This window comes from Sebastes fasciatus, chromosome 16 (genome assembly GCF_043250625.1).
Source record: "Sebastes fasciatus isolate fSebFas1 chromosome 16, fSebFas1.pri, whole genome shotgun sequence".
NCBI classification, from domain to species: Eukaryota; Metazoa; Chordata; class Actinopteri; order Perciformes; family Sebastidae; genus Sebastes; species Sebastes fasciatus.
The window spans coordinates 14,824,083-14,846,299 of record NC_133810.1 but is presented as its reverse complement, the minus strand read 5'-3'; the positions used below and the strand labels follow the sequence as shown (position 1 = coordinate 14,846,299).

Sequence of the window (22,217 nt, the reverse complement as noted above, 5' to 3'; positions counted from 1 at the left end):
CAGTAATTAACCTCCACCACCATTTCCTCCTCTGCAAGTATTTAATATTTCCTGAATGCAGTGCCGTCTCACAAATGGCTTTAAATAGCGCAACTCATCCTTAACATTTAGCGTTTTTCAAATGTGAAACTTCCTACATAATAAGATAATAGTCTTCACTCAAACGATTTAGCAATAATAAGCTTCATGAATAATTCAAAAGCAGAGAGATATATAAATAATGTTTACTTGAATACCACAGGGAAATTACAAGCCAACAATACCAAACAAAACACATAATAACCTCCCTTATAACCTCATCACGCATTCTTTTCTTATTGTGTTGAGATTTTGTAAAATGTAGGTATTAGCTGAAAGATGAACTTGTGAATTGCTGCTTTTGATAAACAGTACTCTAATACACAGACATTGCTTTTTTAAAAAAGAGAATAATGGAACAAATGTGTATTCCCCAAAATGGCAGAAAATGTTTTGGTTGTGCACCAAATATGTTTGATACAAGAACTAGCAAATCAAATTTACATATTGCCTTGTGAATTTTAAATTGCTGTAAGCCGTCAAATTATTCCCTGCTCGTTTTAAGCAGTGTTTTTCCATCTTTGAGTCTTATTTTTTGTTTAAGGAGTAGCCATTTGAGAGGATAGTGGATATACACAATCTAAAATCGAGAGATCTGAAATGTAAATATATTATATTTACCTATTCCCTCCTGTTGAAATGATAGCGCCGCACTCCGTGGTTAGGGTTAGAGATTAGGGTTGGTTCAGGTTTAGGTAGGGAGAAACATATCGACAGGGAAACAGTATTTGACGCAGCACTGGATTGAAGGATGGTTACTGGATGGTTAATGCAATTAATGGGCACGACACTTCTGACTAAATCAACTCAACTTCTAGTCATCTTCATCTTCATTTTCATCTTCACCATCATCCGAGTCCCAGCTCAAAAAGTGCCATGCTGAGCTGCTCCTTGGTGCTTGCAACACCCTCTCCCTCAACCTGGATCCTTCTGTCCATTATTGCCTGTTTTTTAGTGTGTGTTTGCAATGCTTCATAGAGATGGCTCTGCTGTAAAAAAAAGAACATGTAAATATAGATAATTTATTCATTCGTTCATTTCAATAAGCCCATAAGCGTCTGTATATACGGTAAATACAATGCTTTCAGTGGGCTATTTAATGCTTACTGTGTAATCGTCAAGTTGCTGCTCCCGGGGTTTTCCCAAGTAGCTCGTCTAATGAGGATGTCTGTCTGTGCAATCAATCCAATTCTTAATGTGTTTTGTCATCAGTTATTTTGCTAATATTTGTCAAACACTGACGATGACTCTCCTACTCGGCAGGACACAACATCTCAGCTGAGCGCGCTCACTCACATGATACAGACAGATAGAGACACGTTTCTCTATCACCATCATGCTCACATTGTTTTGAAGTAGAGGCTAGTGGTCGTGAAATGTGCATGCATAGCGAATTGCATTTTGTCAATAAAAACTATTTTAACAGAATCAAAAATGAATATAATAAAGTAGCCGGCTGGACTTAAATGAGTATGAAAAGCTCTGCTCAAGACAGTATTTTGCTACGATAGCTACACACTGTTGACGCTGTAAATCTTCGGTTATACTTAACCGCAAAGAGACGATCGCACGGACATGAGCTGATGTGTAATTGTGACGAGGAAACGTTTGGATCTTTTGTACTACGTGCTGGTTTCTCCTCGCGGCAAAACAACATTCTCAAAGCTCCTCAAAGTTTTCAAATTTCTCCACCCATCAGCATCCACATAGTTAGACAAATTTGGATGTGAACGGAGAGAAGAAAACCTGCCGCGCAGAACCCCTGCCAGGGGCCGTGTCTGATGGTGTGACGTCACTTTGGCCATGCACACACTCATGAACAAGCATAAATCACGCTTACGGGAGCTGAAGAGAGGCAAGGCACTCAGAGGTGCACATAAACGCCACATCTTTATGGCAAAAGTCCTTTACATTGAAATCAGTCCAAAGGCTGTTACATAGGCAACTGAGAAAGTCAGGGAAGGTCTCAGTTTTTAAGTTACGTTACAATCCGTTCACACATTAGCAATATAAAGCGATTAATACATGTACATTGTTACATATAGTAACTTTAAATAGGGTTGAAGTAAGAGAGAGTGGCATTGAGAAGTGATGAGGACTACATATGAGGTGTAATTAGGTGTATAGAGACTCTGAGGAGAAGAGAGGAGTGCTGAGTGAGCTAAAAACACACCGTCTTCAGCCTTCTCTTTAGGCAGTTGTATTGACCCAGTGGCACCGGCACCAGATCTGTATCACACTTAATGTAATCAACGCTGTGTTTTCTGTCCAGAGTGCACTGTGAGTACAGATAGATACCAGAAATACTGGAGAGTCGGGGTTAAAACCTCCTGGCCGAGGAGCAAGTTCTGATTGTTCCCTCTCCTCATTGTCATCCAGTACTTTTTCTTATTTCTTTTTTAAAGTGAACTGCGTTGTCTCTCCTGAAAGAATACGATCAGGCATTATTTTAGTTAACTCAGACTAGAGGGAGAGCCTGTGGGGAGCATTGTTTGTCACAATTTAAAACTTTTGACTCATGATTTTTGCCAAAAAAAGGCTTTGGACTCTTTCAAACTAAGTTAAAGAAGATACAAGAACTGGTGTGAAGTCCTTGAGGCAAGTTAATTTCAAGTCTCAAGTAATTTGAGTCATAAGCAAAGAAGAAGCAGTACTCAAATCCTTTGTTTAAGTAAAGGTTGCAGTAGCTCAATGTAAAAATACTGTTATAAGTCAAATTTTAGCAAAGTAAAGAATCAGCGAAGGGTACAAAAATAAAAGTACTCTTTATGCAGAATATTATTATGTGCATTACATTGTTGGATTGTAATGTAGAAATTGTAGAAATATATAGTATCAATGTTCTATTCTATGCCCTAAAACAGGACGTGCGGTTTAATATGAATTGGGCAGCCCGTTTGAGCGAAAAGGCGTATTAATGACACGATAATGCTCAAGGCATTTAGCGTGCAATAACAACGCCGTTATATCCTGTACTGACTGCAATGTAAACGCATTTGCGTAAATATGCTATGCTCGGAGCTATGGTCGTAGAATAAAAAGAGAGAAAGATGGCGGGCGGGAGGGGACGTGGATGGATCCAACAAACACAGGACTTTTAACCGGGACACCGGTGATCGAGACCAGTGTTTTGTTTTGTAAGTTACGTTAGTGACGGGTTTTCCGAACTTCTGTTACACTGTTTCCGTACATCTTTTACTTAGTTATGTTTAGTAAAAACACCATGGTTGGGCTTAAAGTAAGTACAAAAACTAAGTGGTTTTGTTGCCTAAACCTAACTGCGGCCGTTATCTTGTTTTGTTGCGTGGCGTGGCGTAAAAATAGCAAGCAAAAGAGGCGTACAAATGACGCGCGAAAAGGCTAAAATGCATTCTCATGACACGCGGGATGTCCTTGTAACAATATAGTATTTGTGCGCTACTTGTAAACACACATATGCACGCCACCTCTCCTGATAAAATGTTATTGTACTAATTCATGATAATCATTAACAACATTGGCCAGCTCCCACGTCTTTCATGAAGTCAGGCAGCTCTTCAATACCAACAGCTGCTCTGCAGCCAAACCAAGACAGCTAGGTCAGCCAATGTGACTGTAAGCCAAGTCAGGTGAGTTACAATGTGGAAAAGGAAACGTGTAGCCTACCAACAAATAGCTTAATTTTTGTTGCTGAGAGCTCATAATTCCTCCATGTAGCTCTAATTTACTCGCGTCTCTTCTTTCTTTTCTTCCCCTCTGCCTGTCTCACCCTGTCTCAATATGTTTTCTGCACTGTTGGATAAAGTGAAAATTATTCATGAAAACCAAGCCAGCAGCGTCTCTATTGTATGCAGTCATATAATGCATGGACACTCCTAACTTTCCTGCAACAGCAGCTCTGAATTCTCACAGAACCAGAATACAATGCAGAAAATACCAGTGAACAATACGGGGAACAATCCTGTTTTCTGGAGCCAAGACTCATTAGAAAACATTCTTCTCACCACAGGAACCAGAGATGACATAGACAATCTACTCGATCAAATGAATAAAACATATCTAGGCTTCTTACTCATTTCCAAAGGGGAAACGGCACAACATGTGATAGAAGCTTCGAGGATCTTCTTTTATTGTTTTATCCATCATTCCTACCTGCAAGAATAACATTGTATTCATCAACTTAACTGCTGAGATCTGAGAACGCAGCGGCATTGCTAGAAAGAAGTTCATTTTCCTGTTGTACTCAGTGGGAAACTCTGTAAAGGTCTGTAAAGTGAAGCCAATGAGGAAGTGTCTTAAACTTGCAATCTTTCTAATAGCCAGCAGGGGGCGACTCCTCTGGTTGCAAAAAGAAGTCTATGAGGAAATAACCCTATTTCTCACTTGATTTATTACAACATTGTAAAAATTAGTTTATGGCCTCAGTTGCTAGTTTCAAGTCTTCTTCAATACAGCATAGACTGTTGCAGGAATGGATCCTAAAACCCGGAAATGAGTTAGCATTTTAGCACTTCTGGTTCCCTCATCTGGAAGTCAATGGGTTTTTGAATGGGTTTTATTTAGATGCCGGAAATATGGTCTGTGTTTAACACAAGCTCAAAAGATTTTCAACGTTTTATTCCGCGACATAATATACGTCAGTATATATCCCACTAGTGAATTTTGAAGCTTTTATATGTGTACCTAAATGAGACTTCTAAATGTCCTCTTTATAGCCTTGTGTATACTCGCGTTCATGCGACCGCGGTGTAGTCTGTTTAAAGCCTAACGTTAACTTTTACTTCTGACGATTGCATTAATGCTTCAAAAATCATAAAAGTGGTGTTCATCTGTGGAGATTACCTTGCTGAACAAAACATGTAAGTATTATAAACGTTTATTTGCGACTGAGCTTATTTTCTGCAATAATCCAAAACCCAATGGAAAAGTCCCATTGGCTTTTTGTCGAGGGAACCCAGAGCGATGCTAACTTCCTGGTTGGTTAACAAAAATACGTCATCCCTGGAGCCCTCTATGATGTTCATTTAGTAAATTATGGTCCCATTTAGAATAAAATAGACCATAAAGCAGGGTATGCTTTAGGGCGTGGGTACCTTGTGATTGACAGGTCGCTACCACGGCGTTGTCCGGTCTGGGAGTTGTCCGTGTTTTCGTCTTACAACTTTAACCCTTTCACAGTGTGTTTTCAGTTCATGAAAGTTAATTATAACCATCTTGGGTACCTAAAAACGTCGTTGTACTTAGCTCCGCCCTCTCGTGTCACTTCTGGTTGCAAAAAAACAAGATGGTCTCGGAGCTTCAAAACTGCAGTCCACAAACTAATGGGTGACGTCACAGTGACTACGTCTACTTCTTATAAACAGTCTATGGTTTTACTATGTAATTTTCTTTGAAGGACCTTTACTGGCAATGAGTATTTTTACAGTATTGTATGTCTACTTTTACTTCATCTGAATACCTTCATCTGAATACTTCATCTCAACACTCGCTTTAACGGACACACTTGTCATTGTGTACTGTGTCCGTGTATCACTGCTGTTAACGGCGAAAGAAAAAGTAAGTAGGCTAGGAATATGCTCTATGCGTCTCTCTCTCTCTTTTGTTTTATAACCATCTAACCCAATCTGATAGCAACTAATGAGTGTGATTACTTTAGAAGCTGCTAATAGCTGTAGCTAATCCCCCCTCTGCCCCCTTTCATTTCATCTCACTCCTCCTGCATCACTCCACGCATCTCTCAGCTTTCTGACTCTGCATGCCATTATTGTTAGATGTGTGGCCCCTGAATTTCCCTCTCCTCATCACCTATTATCCATCACTAATGACAGCAGCCAATGTTGTAAATGCTCTACTTGAAGAGGAATTAGTCGGCGTGTGTTTGTGCTATGAAAGGAAGTGTGTTGCAGTTGCGCTGTTCTCTAAATGGGAGAGGTGCACATGAACCACACCTGAGTGGGAGTCGGGCTGGCTGACCCGTTAATGATATAATGAAAGTGACGTTTCACTCTGCGGGAACATTTTCACCTTTTTCGTCAGCGTTGAGGAGGAGTTTCTTTTCAGGAGTGGCATTCACGTCCTCTCTCTTAACTGCAAACAAGCAAAACGGGTCCACAGGACACCAAGTTGAAATCACATTACCGACATTTCCTGCTGTTCAAGTTTTTGATGAGGTTTTCAGAATGAAGGTTATAAGGCGGTGCTGACTGGAGGTCCCCAGAGTGGCGAGTGTTTACAGATTGCTATGGAGTTATGTACAGTATAAATGTTACTGTTCTGCCAAAGTGAAAGATCGATTTGGTCTCATCGTTCTTGGTATTCTCATTAATTGAGATCAGTAGTAGAGTCCCATCTGTGTATACCGACAGCAATATTTCTTTATTATTTGTTGTTAATTGAAATATTGGAAATGCCACAGCTTCTCGTACCTGAAGCTCACAATGTGTACAAGAGTAATGCATCAAACAACACTACAGCAAACCCAGTTGGTAGCTTTGCAGTAACATAAACATGTTTGAATGTATATGTGTGTATTTGTTGTAGGGTTGTGGGATGCAGCGGCGCTGGAATGAGTTTTGAAGTGGGGAGGCCAGCTATGGATGACGTAGGCTAATGGTGTTTCCCACAGGATTTTGAGAGACTGTGGTGGTTGGACCTCGGACCTTTAGGGGAGTCAGGGTCACGCCCCTCTGGAAGAAAATTTTGAACATTTCAAAGTTAAATGCATCAATCTAGTGCACGTTGAGAGCAAAATGATGAGGTCGGTGCTCTAGTAAACAATTTAATTATAAAGGTTGTATGGTTATGAATGCTGATAGCAAAAAAGTCACACAGTATAAGCATGGTAAATGTGCCGACATCGTCGCAGACCCCTCGCACTAAGGACAGTCCGCCCTGGTTAAAAGTCAACAGCCCCGGGCAGCGGCGAGGTCTGGGCGAGGGGTGCTGTAAAACTCACGGTCGGGCCTTTCCAAGCAGACCTCGGTCACGGCGCACCGGACGATGCGCCTGGCGAGGGCCAGCCCATCAGTTGAGAAGTGTAAAAATATTTTCGGTTCATTATGAAACTGTAGCGCACTGGATGTCAGATCACTTTGATCCACAGCACACTCCGATTACAAAATATGGACAAATATATGATTCAGTGCTTTTTTTATTGGGCGTCAATCTCGCGTTTACGCACGTATTGTCGAGAATAAAAAATTGACTTGAAGCATAGATAAATGCTTCATTTCGGGTAGCGGTTACGTGAGACGCAGCTGAGACGGAGCCGTGCAGACAGCTGCTGCACAGATTAAAATGAGAGCGAATCTGTAGAGTAAAACCACTTCTGACACCTTCCAGTGTTGACATGCACGGGGTGGACGGGGATGATTGAAAACATCTTTTTTTATGAGTATACAGTGATTCGCAACCTTAAATAGAAAGTGGGACAGGGCCGTAAAGTGGGGGGGACCCAATGGCCCCTTGGCCCCCCTATTTCCGCCGCCCATGGTGAAGTGAGACATGCGTTAGTGCATGAATGAATGTGATAAGGGCGTGAGAGAGGCGATGCAGAGCAATACTTCAAAGAGGAAAAGCATGGAGAGTCACAAACCTCCTCTCAAGGTTATCAGTCTTTTCACGCCGTCCTGCCTTTCTCTGTGTGCATGCTCTGCACTGATAAGGCGAATTAAAGCCCCGTAATGAGCAATGGATACATGTACGCGCGACTGTACCGACACATGTAAAGCGCTAACTTGCTAAAGCAGGAAAATCCCCCAGAGAAGAGTTGCAGCTCTCACTCACTGAGATGAAAAAGAAAGTCTCAAACTAAGAAACTCAAATGGAGTTTCCATTTTCACTCTGACCTATAAAGTGACTGGCGCTCAAATGCAAAAGGACGCCGAGTTCAGTCATCGCTGCAGAAATCCATTAGGAAGACTCCCACCTTTACAGTATGGGAGCAAAGCAAAGACATCACATGCATTTGAAACATCCTGGTGTATATACGCACAAGGACGTCATGAAAAAAATTGCGAAGTGTAGGTGCAGTTTTGTAGATCGGGAGCAGCATGTTTTATTGCGTCCACTTACTGTTTCGATGTAGTTTCTTTTCGGATACGAATTTGCCCACTTTGTCTGACTTGTTTGTGTTCGACGCACATACACATACACACATACACACATTTTAAACCTCCTTACTACCCTCTTGCTCCCATTTCTCTGATTTGCAGCAGTAATATTATAATATCTCTGTTCCTCATAAATCACCGTGACAGGGAAGGGCCACATTACACCTGAGTATAGGAACTCCCCATTTTCTTTCTTCTTCACTACCTTTTTATCACACCTCCTCTTATTTGCACTCTCTCTCTCTCTCTCTCTCTCTCTCTCTCTCTCTCTCTTTCTCTCTCTCTCTCCTCCCTCGGGTATCGACACATGGCTCCTCATCAGTGCGAGAGAACGTCAACAGCAGCCTTGTCCCCTGGGTGTGTTTTTTAAGTCTCCCTAATTGGCATGTGCATCACGACGCAACAGCAGGCCCGTGTGCGCTTTCACAGCAACAAAAGACCTTTAATAAACCCAACTAGCACGGCCTATATGTGACACCTCTCTAAAACTATAGCGTCACATCTTTTAAGGATAGAAAATAGAAAAAGAAAACAATCACAGAGACACCGAGAGGAGACAGAAAATACTTGTGGGAGCTGGCTTGCCTCGGAGCAGGTCCAGAGACAACACCTATTAAACAGCAACAGCTGCCTAACTACCAGGTCCCAGCTGGGCTCACAGGACTCTGGTTTCCTGCCGGGTGCAGCCGTCTGGTCAGTGATGTCTCTCTTTAAACATACCCAGCATTAACTATTCATTATTACCATTTGAAGCCTGTTGACAAGGGGCAGATCAGATGTGTAAGGTGACATGGATATACCACAGGGAGGATTTTTATTTACCACCACACTAGTGTTTCTGCCTGTCTCATCCAGTATGACAGCCGGCCTATTCCAAAATATACCAGCTGCTATTCCTGCCTCCTGGCCATTGGTTTCCATTAGGGCTGTCAATTGACTAAAATATTTATTTAATCGTGATTAATCACAAATTAATCACACATTTTTTTATCTGTTCAAAATTAACCTTAAAGGGCGATTTGTCAAGTATTTAATACTCTTATCAACATGAGAGTGGGCAAATATGCTTGCTTTATGCAAACGTATGTATATATTTATTATTGGAAATTAATTAACAACACAAAACAATGACAAATATTGTCCAGAAACCCTCACAGGTACTGCATTTAGCATAAAAAAATTTGCTCAAATCATAACATGGCAAACTCGAGCCCAACAGCCAACAACAGCTGTCAGTGTGTCAGTGTGCTGACTTGACTATGACTTGCCCCAAACTGCATGTGATTATCATAAAGTGGGCATGTCTGTAAAGGGGAGACTCGTGGGTACCCATAGATCCCATTTTCATTCACATATCTTGAGGTCAGAGGTCAAGGGACCCCATTGAAAATGGCCATGACAGTTTTTCCTCGCCAAAGATTTAGCACAAGTTTAGGGCGTTATATAGCCTCTTCCACGTCAAGCTAGTATAATATAGTTGGTACAGATGGATGGACCAGTTTTAAAACGAAAATCTCTTCTGGCTTTTGTAAGCGTGCTTGTGCTCTGTGTTTTTGGGTAGTTCTGGACCCAGTTATAAGAGCTCTGCATGGCCTGGAGGGTTTGGACCCGGTTACGCTGAAGGTGCTTCATGTGTGAGAACCTGAAGCCAGCTGCTGTACAGAGTGCAGGAGGTTATTGTGCTTCATATGGTAGGCAATAGATAGTTACAGAAGAAATGTTGTGGTGGTGTTGGTGCCACTATATTAGTACTATTAGTACTATATTAGTATCATTTTTTTTTTTTTAACTTTCAAGATGTTTAAAATTTCCTGTTTTGTGTTGTTAATTGTAATACTCTATGAGCCTCTACAATTGGCCCTCGGGGACAAATAAAGTTATTTGAATTTGAATTTGAATTGAATTTTACCTGTTAGCTTTAGCCTTGGTTCGGCTGGGCTTTGTTGTTGTAGTTTGATTGCCTCTTTGTGAAGTGCGTCTTGGGAAGACTTGGTTGGCTAATGAGCCCTTTTTTTTAGGTACCTTTGGATGCTATTTTGGTTTAGCGTTTATGGTAATTCCAGTTCTGTGTTTTGCAGGTCACGTTGTCCGACACTTGCACGGTGGTTGGCACTTGCTGTTAAATCTGTATGTTCACCACCTGTTCTTGCATCTCCATGCACACGATAGCGTCACAACCGTGCAAGATGCAATCACGAAACCTCACAAGTGTGTAGTTGAGATGAAGGCAGAGACACCCTCCCTCTGTGTGTTTTGTCCAGTCTGTCTGCTTTGGAAAATGGTCTACAATATATGTGGTTTGTAGTTAATGGACTATAACATGTCAAATCACGGGTATGGTCATTCATTGTCACATTTGAAGAAACTCTGAGAATCGATTCAGAGCAGTTGAAGGTAAAACTAGGTTGTGAAGGAGCTCTGACGCGGTTCCAATAAAAAAGTGAGAAAGTACAGTATGCAACTTTTTCTCTGCCTCTCCTGCAAGCCTCCATTACATTCCCATTCGCTCAAGGCAATTGAAATACCAGAAGACTTTTCACCAGAAGTTGGACAGGGATGTGTTTCTCCATGGTCTCTCTGAGAGAGCTCTGATACACCAACCTCTGTTCATCTCTTCAATCTTCATCTTCAGTGCCTGCCCACCGTGTCCACCCTTCTCCCTCCCTCTGGACACTCATCCTGCTGCAGCCTCCTCTGTTACGAGCTGGTGGAAACTCTGCACACAACCCAAACTCCCTAATATACAATTCTACAAAAGTTCAGGGTCATTTGTCTCTCTGAATGTTGGGCCTTTATCCAAAGACAGCAGATACACCTTTATCAAGAAGATCAGAGTCATTGCTTTGTGCTGACAGAGGAGTGGACTGGGTTAATGTATAATAACATGCACAGTTACTTGATCTTGAAATATGTAACAATAAATCAAATAATTGAGAAGCATGTGAATCGGATGATGGTGTGAGGGTAAAGATTAGGATTTCCCATGTTCAATGTTTGATTCCCATGCGTCTGATCATAAAATTTAATTTCTGGTAGCGATGCGGTTTATTCCCCGGTCTAGACTTTTATCAATTTGATCTCTTTGATCTATTTTTTGATGGAAGCCTGCAGCCAAAAGCATCAGTAACATTTGCAATCCACTAAAGTTCTGCTAGCTCTGCAGCAGGCAATGGACTGTGAATTTGAACAGAGATGCATCAGTTTTGAAACACACACCAGAGAGTAATGTTGGGCAGCTTTCTACAATGAAAAAACCTTCACTGCCGATAAAGAGATGCTCTCCTTCCCACATGTGAGGAAGAATCATTCGAAGCTGGAGCATGTTTTTCTCTTTTCTGATTCTCTTAAAGGACAGGTTCACTTATTTTCAAGTCTGTAATACAATACTCGTATGCCCATATATACAATGAAGCTGTTTTTTCCCCTTGCTGTAATTTGTTCTCCTCTTTATACTGGCCTTGAAGAAATCCTTTGCTAATGTGATTCCAAGTTAAAAGTAAAATCCACAGTTGTCTTCAAGTGCAAGTCAATACAACCAATCGATACAGGATGCTCTCATACAACGTTCATAGCTATACCTATAAAAAGTAATGCACTGTAATTCGTATACTGTATATGTCCCACAAGATCAATTTGTATGTAATCCGTGTGATCGTGAACCAGGAAGTATAAAGAGCGTCAAACGCCGCGGAGGTCGTAGGTCGAGGTGGACTATCGCCCAAGAGACCGGTGTTCAGAAAAAAACATGAAAATCTCACTTTTTTATAATATGGGACCTTTAAAGTAGGATTCAGATGTGGAGTGCAATGTATTGTTTTAAGACATACTTGAAAAACTGCATACCTATCCTTTAACTTTAACCTTTAACTCCGCTGTTACTTGTATATAGGGGTGGGAATCACAAAATGATTTTTGCTTGTGTTGTTATACAACGCTAAACATTTAGTATCATATATTTCAAGTAGGGGTGGAATTCACCAGAAGCCCCACAATACGATGTTATCACGATACTTTAGTAACAATACAATCTTTTTGCGTTTTAAGGTCAGAGGTCAAGGGACTCCTGTGAAAAGGGCCATGCCAGTTATTCCTCGCCAAAACTTAGCATAACTTTGGTGCGTTATTTAGCGTTTAGGTTTTGTAGTTTCATATGATACCAGTAGCTTCACTCTAGCTTTAAGACTGAGCCAGCTACAACCTCTGAAAGACAAAATACTGTTGGATTGTTAAGAGGTTAATAGTTTACATAATAAAAGTCTGTGTATCGATACAAAATTACCACGCAAAATATTGCGATACTATGCTGTACTGATTTTTTTCCCCCACCTCTACTTACTGTATATATGACTAAATATAGTGATATATGCCTCATTCCTACTAGTTGAGTCATATATTACGGTTTGCTCCAAAACATCACAAGGAGTCCCTCCTGTATGAGTCAATCTGCATCGTACTGAATGCTTAAAATAAATACTAGTAACTCTGGGATTTCAAGGCTGCTGAGAAGAAATAGTGAGTCAATGAGTTAAAGGAATATTCCAGAGATTTCATAAAAGTACATTCAGGTTCAGTCTGTCCATCTGTCACACAGATTATCTCACATACCACTGATTCTGATTAGTCTAAGCGAGGCACTACAATAACTGTTTACTTGCATTTTGCCAAAGTCTCACACTGATAAGCCTGATAATGATAACGGTGTCACACGCTGACACTTTCAGTTACAATAAATGACACGTCTCCAGCGACTGCTGCCTCACCTGTCACCTTTGTCCCACCTCGTGATAACTTCTGTCAGCTGTCGACAATACAACGAAACAGCCTTTTATTTTTGCACTACGCTTGTCTCGATAACAATCGTAGCGGTGTCTCCCCGAATAAGAACGTAACACTTGAAGATAAACACTTCGAACAAGCATAAAGATTTTTTTTTTCTCTCATCTATCTGCTTTTATTCGAGGGCATTCACACTGTGTATGGCCTACATTGCCAGCTCCAGTGAGGATCCGGAGCAGACAGGACATTCGTCATACTCTTCTCTGTCCTCCTTTATGTGCACACACACTTCACAGATCACATGGCAGAATGACAGGGTCTGTAATAATGTCACTGCAGAGGACAGCAGCAAAAATCTACCACTGGAGGACACAACCTGCAGGCCATTCTGACCTTTGACCCCCACGCCCCCCCAGTCTTGGTTCTTGGCTCTGGCTGTGAAGCTGTGTCCTCCATCTGCAGTGCTGTACATCAGCAGCTGGCTTTTACAGTGAGAATAAATATAGGTTTATCTTGTTACAGATACTGTAATTCTCCATCTGTGGTTTTCATTTGAATGGTTTCATTTTGAATCAGTGTTTTCTGAATTTCCTAATTACCGCATTGTGCACGACTCCACTCTTGATCATTATTCTGTGCAATTAACTGGCAGTGGATTTGTTTTTTCGTGTACTCGCACACACAGGTAGGTTCAGCTGGATGTAGTATTTTGCAGCCAGGGAGGCGTGAGGTCTGCTACAGCAGTGCAACCTGAACTCACAGTGCACCACTGCCCCCCTGTGGAACTGCACTAAAACATGAAGGGACACCTCATTTCACCCCATCAGTAACTTCTTTAAGTTTTCTTCCAAGACAGATTTGCCACGCTGTCTACTTTTGCCGTAGCCATTCTACAAATTCTAATGCAAATCCCAAAGAATGTGACAGTTGTGTCAATGTTTTACACAATCAATCAATCACAATGTATAAGTTTGTTTTCACAGGGAGATATTTTTACATTGTGGTAGTTTGAAGTACTCCTGCACTTTGAATCAGTTGTATTATGTTCAAAATGTAACTGTATGTACTGTAATCCATTTGCCTTTAGCCACTAAAACGTATTTTCATCAGTTCAGTGTCAAAACTGAACATATATGAATCACAGATACAACTTTTCTCAATGTCGGAAGTCATCGGTCTGACGACAGATAAGCCTCTCGGGGCAAGAGGCTGTATTTTTGGGGTTCCGGTGTAGCCAACGGATATCTGGGCCAAGACTTCCTTTTGTCATGTTCTCATGTTGTCATGTTCTGCTCATTGTTTATAGTCCGATTAGCAACTTGAGATGCTAGACTGGAGTTTGAGTTGAGAGACGACGTGTACGACTGGATTGTTTCATAAGTAGCCAGTTTACACGCTAATTTTAAACCAATAAAAAGCTAAATCATCGTCAAACGATAGCCGGTGGATTCCCATATTGCATTTCGGCCAATGCGTTCCACCTCTTTTACTCTCCGCACAGACTTTTAACCTGCATTCAACCAAAGCCTGCTCACACATGATTGGTCAATACTACTCTGACTACAAATGGAAACCGAAACACTTCAGATACATGTGAATGCAGAAACTGTTTATAGAGATTATGCCTTCCCAAATCTGTTTGTTAGAGTTCAGAATAATCAAAGCAACCACATTGATTTACAAGTTAAGTGTAGCACAATTTGACAATTGATAATGTGTTTTTACTCAGAACTTAATGAAAAGTATTCCTCACAAAACTGCTATCAAAAATCATGAAAAACAGTAATTCTTACTTATTTAAACAGCTATATAATTATGCAAGACTCATTATTCACAGTTCATCTCACATGTTGACTTCTGGTTTCAGATGTCACAGTTAAAGGTGCTAAATTTGATATCCAGAGCATTAATATAGAAGCAAACAACTATTTGCAATGTAAAGATATAGTGGAGTAACGTATGCAATGCCTTCGTATGGCAGTTACAGCTGATAATGCCATCCTGATTTATATTATATTATGTTGCCATTATTACTAAGGGTCGTATGACAGTGGTTCATGATGCTTATTTTGATATGTTATGTTATGTTTTAAGATCCACATGAGTGCTCAGGATGCTGAGTTTTGAATAACAGGAAGTATCTAAATGTGGAGCCGTGATTGAGTAACACATTGCAGCAGCCAATACTGGAAGGAATTAAAAATAAAAGTTGAAACAGGGGATCAGTTTGTCTCCACCAGCAAAAGGTCCTTCCCTCTCTCTGCCTCCCTGGGGGATGGACACATGACTCCTCACCAGTGCTGGAGAACATCAACAGCAGCCTTGTCCCTTGGGTTTTTCTTTTTTTCACTTTCCCTAATTAGCATGTGCGTCATGGCGAGGCAACACGTGCGCTCTCTCTCAGCAACAAAAGACCTTTGCTAAACCTAATTGACAGAGCCTGTATGTGATACCACTCCAAAACACACCATCAAAGAAAAACAATCGCTCGTTGACGGAGACCCCGAGAGGAGAGGAGACAGAAACAGTCCCGGCTTTATTATCACGTCCCAGCTGGGTAAACCCTGACCCTGAGCTCTTTCACAACACACAAATGCTCACAAAACATCTCAGTGGTAGGTGTGCCCCGAAGCCACATGACTATTTTTTTTATCAGTGAAAAGCAAAATATGTTAAAGATGAGTCAACAAAAAAATGACACACTGATACTACATTTAAAAAAACACATTGTGTGTATATTGAACAAAGAGTATGTCCTCAAAGTTGTAAAATTAACTAAAAGCTGAATCCAGAGTTATTTTCCTCGGCATAATGAACATGCATCAGACCCACAGGACTGCACCGCCCTGCACGTCCATATGACATATCCGGTTCTTCCAGCTTCCTGCTAGCTGTATGCAGCTGTAATAATGGATATATTGGTTATAATTCATCACTTTTATTATCTTATAATACACCATGGGCTGTTTGCTGTAAACCTGTACCGTAGTGGATGTATTAACGTCTCTGTTCCCAAACAACCGGCTATCGGCCAGTAGCTAGTAGTACTAGTAGCATGACATAAACAGAATGTAATGTAGTTGTAGGCTATTTACTAACACACAGGGCACAACCTCATATACATCCATGGTCTGTGGTCTATTGGACGTCGATTTGTGAGGTGCTTAACATGAAAAAGTTTGAGATTGATCTCAAAATCTGTGGGCTGGATTTTTCTAACTTCCATTTATGTCCATCGCTCACTTTATGCTCCTCTGGGAAGCAGCTGGGCAAAAAGGTTTAATAAATAAATACGTAAGTGAGTAAATAGTTATAATAGTATGCATATTTATAATATTTTTATTGTTCAGCACAGACTATTTCAATAGAGACATTAAAATTATGACAATAAAATAGAAAAAAATTGTTTTACTTTTGTACGGCACTTTGTAGGTGGACGTTTTACTGGCATCCGGTAGTCGCTTTCAGTCCAAAATGTGCGGAGGCATAGCTTTGCTGCTGGGCACCCTACGTTGCAATGGAACGAACAATTGACTTTAACTTCTTAGCAATATATGCTGTTTGTATTGGATGCCAAGGGATTATAAGAAAAGGTGGGCAATGCATGATGCACCCGTGCCGGGCTAACCTGATAAACTTTGTCTTTTCACTTTTTTCTCCATCCATTTTTATATGGCTGACACTGCTTTGGGCCATCCCCAAACCCTTAGGAGGACTGGCTAAATTCCAACTCCTTCATACCACTCTGAAGTGAGAATATGGTGTTTTTGCCTTCATATGTTTGTCAAAAGGGAATCTGTATCAAAGGTAATGTCTGTATTTTTGACAGAGTCCTTTGGGAGAACTGCGCTGCCACTGAAGTTGAAAGAGAGTCTGATAAGTGAGTTCCTGTGGCCCAGAATTAGCATTTCACTTTTATCTGTGTTGAAAATAAAGTTCCTTGTCAGTCTTTTTTTTGGTGTTGTTGCAGAGGGATGAAAGATTTAGACAGTGCTGAAAAATTTCACGGTGTTTTCAATAGCCGCTTTGTATCACCTGGCTTGAGATGTCGCAGCAGGAGACATTCTCATCTGTGTCTTTAGGGGTCGGCCTCCCCACCAGCTAGCAATGAGTCTGTCCTCCTGCCCCAGAAATGCAAGCACATGCTATAGAGCATCAGTCAGACAGTAAAATGCATCTGATTTAAATATGAGGAGGTGGAAGGAAGAATATTGCTTGATTATTTTCGAATTAGTGTGAACTAAGATTTGGCTGAACCCTTAACCTGCATGGGTCTTATTGTAAGTCCTGGGTTATAAATACAGGTAAGTTGCTCTGGGTTTTCTGTAGCCTGTTTATGGGGCGGCTGTGGTGCCCCATGCTGCAAAATGCGACCGGATGTAGTAGGACATCCTGGTATTTTTGGCGTACATTTGACATACTATGTATTGGGACATACTAAATCCTTTTCTGGTACACTAAATAGTATGGTAGTATGGGTACTGGGATGCACAGATTGGCCTCTGTGAATCCTTTGTACCGCCCTGCATACTTATTTGCAGTCAAGGAGCTATGGAGCTGTCTGTCTTACAATTGTAACATTATGTATGTATGCATTTTACTTTTCTTTTTCTTTTTTTTTTCCTTTTTTCCTTTTTATATACTGAGAAATTGCACAGGCATGCATGCATTTCAATAATACATACAATATATATATAATTTATTATCTTTAGATTTGTATCCTTTATATTAATTCCTATTTATACCCTTATTCCAGTTATTGCACATTATTCATCATTGCACACTACTACCCTGCATTTCACCACACATATTGTTTGTGTATGAGACCAATTAATATGGATCCTTGAATCATACTGAACCGAACTAACTGAAAATAACTAATAATATCTGATATTTCATCGTATAGAAATCAGACAGCACAGCAGCTATTCCTATCAGCTCAAACTTTTTAAACATTTTATACATTGAATAAACTGTTGCATTCAATAGTTTAATTTTCTTTACTGTTGTAGCACGTGTTTTGGTCAAGCTATGGAAGATTCATCAGGCAAATCAAATTTCCTTCTTTATAAACCTATTAGATTATGTCAATTTTTTCAGCGTGTACCAACCACAAATATATAATTCATTTAAACATGTCTACTGAGGTTATGTTTATTTGCATTTATTATATATTTTCCTTTAAAAGTATTCTTTATTTTCCACCGTGGTATAATGAGAAACATTAAGGAGAGGAAAACATGCACATTCTCAAAATTGTCTGTGGTGCTGGGAGTAGATCCCCTCCAATATGTACTTTTTAAAAAAAAAAAATTGATAATGATGTCCATGTTTTGCAACAAGGATTTTACTTTGAAAATAATAAGCGGAAGCACTTGTATCTTCTTCCGGCTGACTTCCTGAGTTACTGCTGGACTTTCGGTATTTAGCTCGTTAACTAAAACTCTCTTTCGTTGCTGAAATATCCCGCTGTGTATTTTATCTGACCAGTTCATACTGTCTATGGGCGTGCTATATTACAACGACTTGTTATTCTTAAATATTAACGTTTTTATATCCTTCGACGTGTAATTGAAACTAACTTCTCCGGCTAGCATTACTACGTTAGCTAGGCTAACCTGTCACCATGGCACCGCTCCGGGTCCTGTGTATCCATGGTTACCGTCAGAACGGCAGCTCGTTCCGGGAGAAGACGGGAGCTCTGCGGAAGCTGCTGAAGAAACACGTGGAGCTGGTTTACCTGAACGCACCGCTCAGTGTGCTGCAGCAAGCCAGCAGTGAAGGTGGGTCATCCTCATCCTCTACACACACACAAGCCTCCCACCAACCAAAACACACTGTTAGAAGTAGAAGTAGCTGGTAGCTAGGTATAGAGGTGGACATAACAAGTTTGCTTTCACTTTGTAGATTGCTGCTTGGATTTAATTTGTTCTACAATGACCCATTAACAAATAAAGATTTAGTTATAGCCACAGACTGAAGTTCATGGTAACAGCTATAACAACATAATTAGCTAGTTAATTAATCAATTTCCACCTTAGATCGTCTATGATCTGATTAGTTCCTGCTTTTATGCAAACCATTGTAATAATAGAATTAGGGCTGTCAATCGATTAAAATATTTATTCACGATTAATTGCAGTTCTTTTTATCTGTTCAAAATGTACCTTAAAGGGAGATTTGTCAAGTATGTAATACTCTTATCAACATGGGAGTGGGCAAATATGCTGCTTCATTCAAATGTATGTATATATTTATTATTGGAAATCAATTAACAACAGAAAACAATGACAAATATTGTCCAGAAACCCTCAGGTACTGCAATTAGCATAAACAAATATGCTCAAATCATAACATGGCAAACAGGCAACAACAGCTGTCAGTGTGTCAGTGTACTGACTTGACTATGACTTGACTATGACTTGCCCCAAACTGCATGTGATTATCATAAAGTGGGCATGTCTGTAAAGGGAAGACTTGTGGGTACCCATAGAACCCATTTTCATTCACATATCTTGAGGTCAGAGGTCAAGGGACCCCTTTGAAAATGGCCATGCCGGTTTTTCCTCGCCAAGTTTGGAGCGCTATTTAACCTTGTTCGCGACAAGCTAGTATGACATGGTTGGTACCAATAGATTCCTTAGGTTTTCTAGTTTCTAACGGTATCGTATATCTTTGTATATCTGCACTTTAACGTAAAACCGAGCCCGCTACACACTCCGTCAGATTGATTACGTTGATACTTTAAAGAGGCATTAAAATTTGCATTAACTTTGACAGCCCTAAATACAAGTCATTCAAATTTCAAAACCGCATTTAGTCATCAGATTAAAACATGCAGATTTAAATTTCTACAAAAATATTGAGAACATTTAAGAATATTTAAAATAGAGAAAATTATTATTTTTCTGTGCACTAATAACAAAATGAATGATGTAATGCAATACATGTTTAAAAATTAATCTTCTCATTAGGAGTTAAATACAGTGGATGAAAGAGCCGTTGGTCCACTCATCTGTGGTGCCTCACTTTGAATTGTAAATAATTTAACACAGCAGAATAACCACTTTCTTCTTCTGTCCTTTCAAAAGCTCCAGAGAAGGAGAATGGTTCAGGTCCCGGACCTGGAGGCGACGAGGACTCCAGGGGTTGGTGGTTTTCTGACGTCCAGGCTCGGAGTTTCAACGCTCAGCAGCAGTGTGAGGAAAGTCTGGGGCTCGACGAGAGCGTGACGGCTGTGAGAGAAGCCGTGAAGACCCAAGGTCCATTTGATGGCATCCTGGGCTTCAGTCAGGGAGCCGCTTTTGTGGCCATGTTGTGCTCCCTTCACGAGCAAAAACTGGAGCCAGAGTTCAGCTTCCGCTTTGCCATCCTTGTCGCTGGTTTCCGCAGCGCATGTGATGAGCACCAAAGATTCTACGACCCTCCCCTCCAGATCCCCTCCCTGCATGTGTTCGGACTGGAAGACCGAGTCATCCCTGACAACATGAGCAGGGAGCTCCTCCCCTCATTTAAAGACCCTCAGGTCTTGACGCACCCTGGTGGCCATTTTGTTCCTGCTGCATCTGCTCACAGACAAGCCTACCAGGACTTTCTCAAAAGGTTCCAGTGAGAAACGAAAGTCCCAGAAACGAAAGTCAGGTGCTGCTGAATACGTGAGGCGCCAAGCATGAAGCATGTTGATTATTTAATGATCAGAAAAAAATCGTAATGCCATAATTGATTCCAGAGGCACTTTGGGTAAAAACGCCAAGTTCAGAGTCATGACCTCTGTTCTCAGGAAGCGTTTCTTTTCCTCTGGTCTGATCCATCCAAAACAGTGCAATGACTGTCGTCCTTCTCAGGGAACATATCTTGTAACAGATAATAAATTGAGTGACAATTGTTTACTTAATGTTTTCTGGTCTCTGTTTCTGTTGTGAGCTGTGTAATATCTTTAAAGTCACTTTTATTGAGACTCTATTGCTAAAGTAAATGCAAATGCATGACTTTTTCTTTGTAACTTATTTATTTTAATTCAGCGATGCAGGAAAAGCACAAGTGTAGCTAATAACATTCATGATGGCTTTGCTCCAATAAAGTGTTATTTTATTACAACTGTGCTTTTCCTGCTGACAAAACATCTGATGTGAAAAGTAGAAATTTAAAACTCTTAAGAGTCTGGTCATGCCGTCTGATTTTGTAGTCAGAAAAGGCATTTCAGATGCTGCAAGGCGATCCAACAAGCACTTTGAAGTTTACTAATGCTGTTAGACAGAGACGGGTTGGGTCGGCAGATGGGAATACTCAGAGAATTTTTTTGTAATTTGTTTAGTAAAATGACTAATTTTGCAGGAATAAACGCAAATGTATTTTCCATTGCTTTCGCTTGCTGCAGTCTCAATTTATAAAAACAACGCCAGACCAGGAGAGGACTGACATTTTTAGGTTCTGGGAGCACTCTACCATGATTGTGGAAAGTTATGACGAGAATTTGATGTCAGAGCCGCAGTGGAAACCTTGATTTAATAAGTTTGAGTAACATTTTGCATACCATAGCTTTGCAAACTGCTTTACATGTGTATTATTGTGTATAACAATAGAGTGCTCCAGGGATGACATATTTTTGTAGGCCAACGAGGAAGTTAGCATCGCTCTGGATCCCTCAACAAATAGCCAATGGGATTTTTTCATTGGGTTTTGGATTATTGCAGAAAATAAGCTCGGTGGCAAACAAACATTTATGATACCCACACATTTTGATCAGCAAGATAATCTTCACAAATGAACACCACTTCTATGATTTTTGAAGCGGGAAATGCTAGCTCATTTCCGGGTTTTAGGTCTCATTCCTGTAGCACTCTATAGAACCACATACTGTAACAGCTACAGTAGGTACTAAAAAACACAACTTTGCCTCAGAGTTTATACAAATGAAAATGAACAATTGTTTGAGTCATCATGTGGTTACTGATTCATTTCCACCCATATTGAAGTTAACTATGAGCACCAGCTGTGAAGAGTAATGAAGAGCCATCCAGAGGCATCTTAGTGATTGCTTTAGGTTGTTTTACTTATAGGGATGCTGGAGGTGTTTCCTCATATGGGAGTTATATAGACAGGTTTATTATGCATAGACTCAGATGCACAAAGTTCAAGGACATGTTGTTCTTTTATAGCTGAAGCATGTGCACGTCAGACTGCACTCATTCGATTGTTTCCAGATGTGTGCTCTCTCTCTCTCCTCTCTTACCTCTTTCTCTCAACTCCTTCCCCTTTCTGCTTTCATGTCCC

General features: G+C 40.5%; 1 protein-coding gene across 1 annotated transcript; it reads left to right on the top strand.

Annotated features, from left to right (window-relative positions):
• Window positions 1-18,421: 18,421 nt before the first annotated feature.
• On the top strand, window positions 18,422-20,703 carry ovca2 (OVCA2 serine hydrolase domain containing). Its single transcript, XM_074612082.1, has 2 exons — window positions 18,422-18,727; window positions 20,036-20,703. The coding sequence occupies exons 1-2, from the start codon at window positions 18,571-18,573 to the stop codon at window positions 20,554-20,556; spliced, it is 678 nt and encodes a 225-aa protein (XP_074468183.1). The 5' UTR covers window positions 18,422-18,570; the 3' UTR covers window positions 20,557-20,703.
• Window positions 20,704-22,217: the final 1,514 nt, after the last annotated feature.

Coding starts and splice junctions, on each gene's coding strand:
- ovca2 (XM_074612082.1), top strand. CDS start 18,571: ATGGCACCGCTCCGGGTCCTGTGTATCCATGGTTACCGTCAGAACGGC. Junction 18,728..20,035: donor GCAGCAAGCCAGCAGTGAAG/GTGGGTCATCCT, acceptor TCCTTTCAAAAG/CTCCAGAGAAGGAGAATGGT.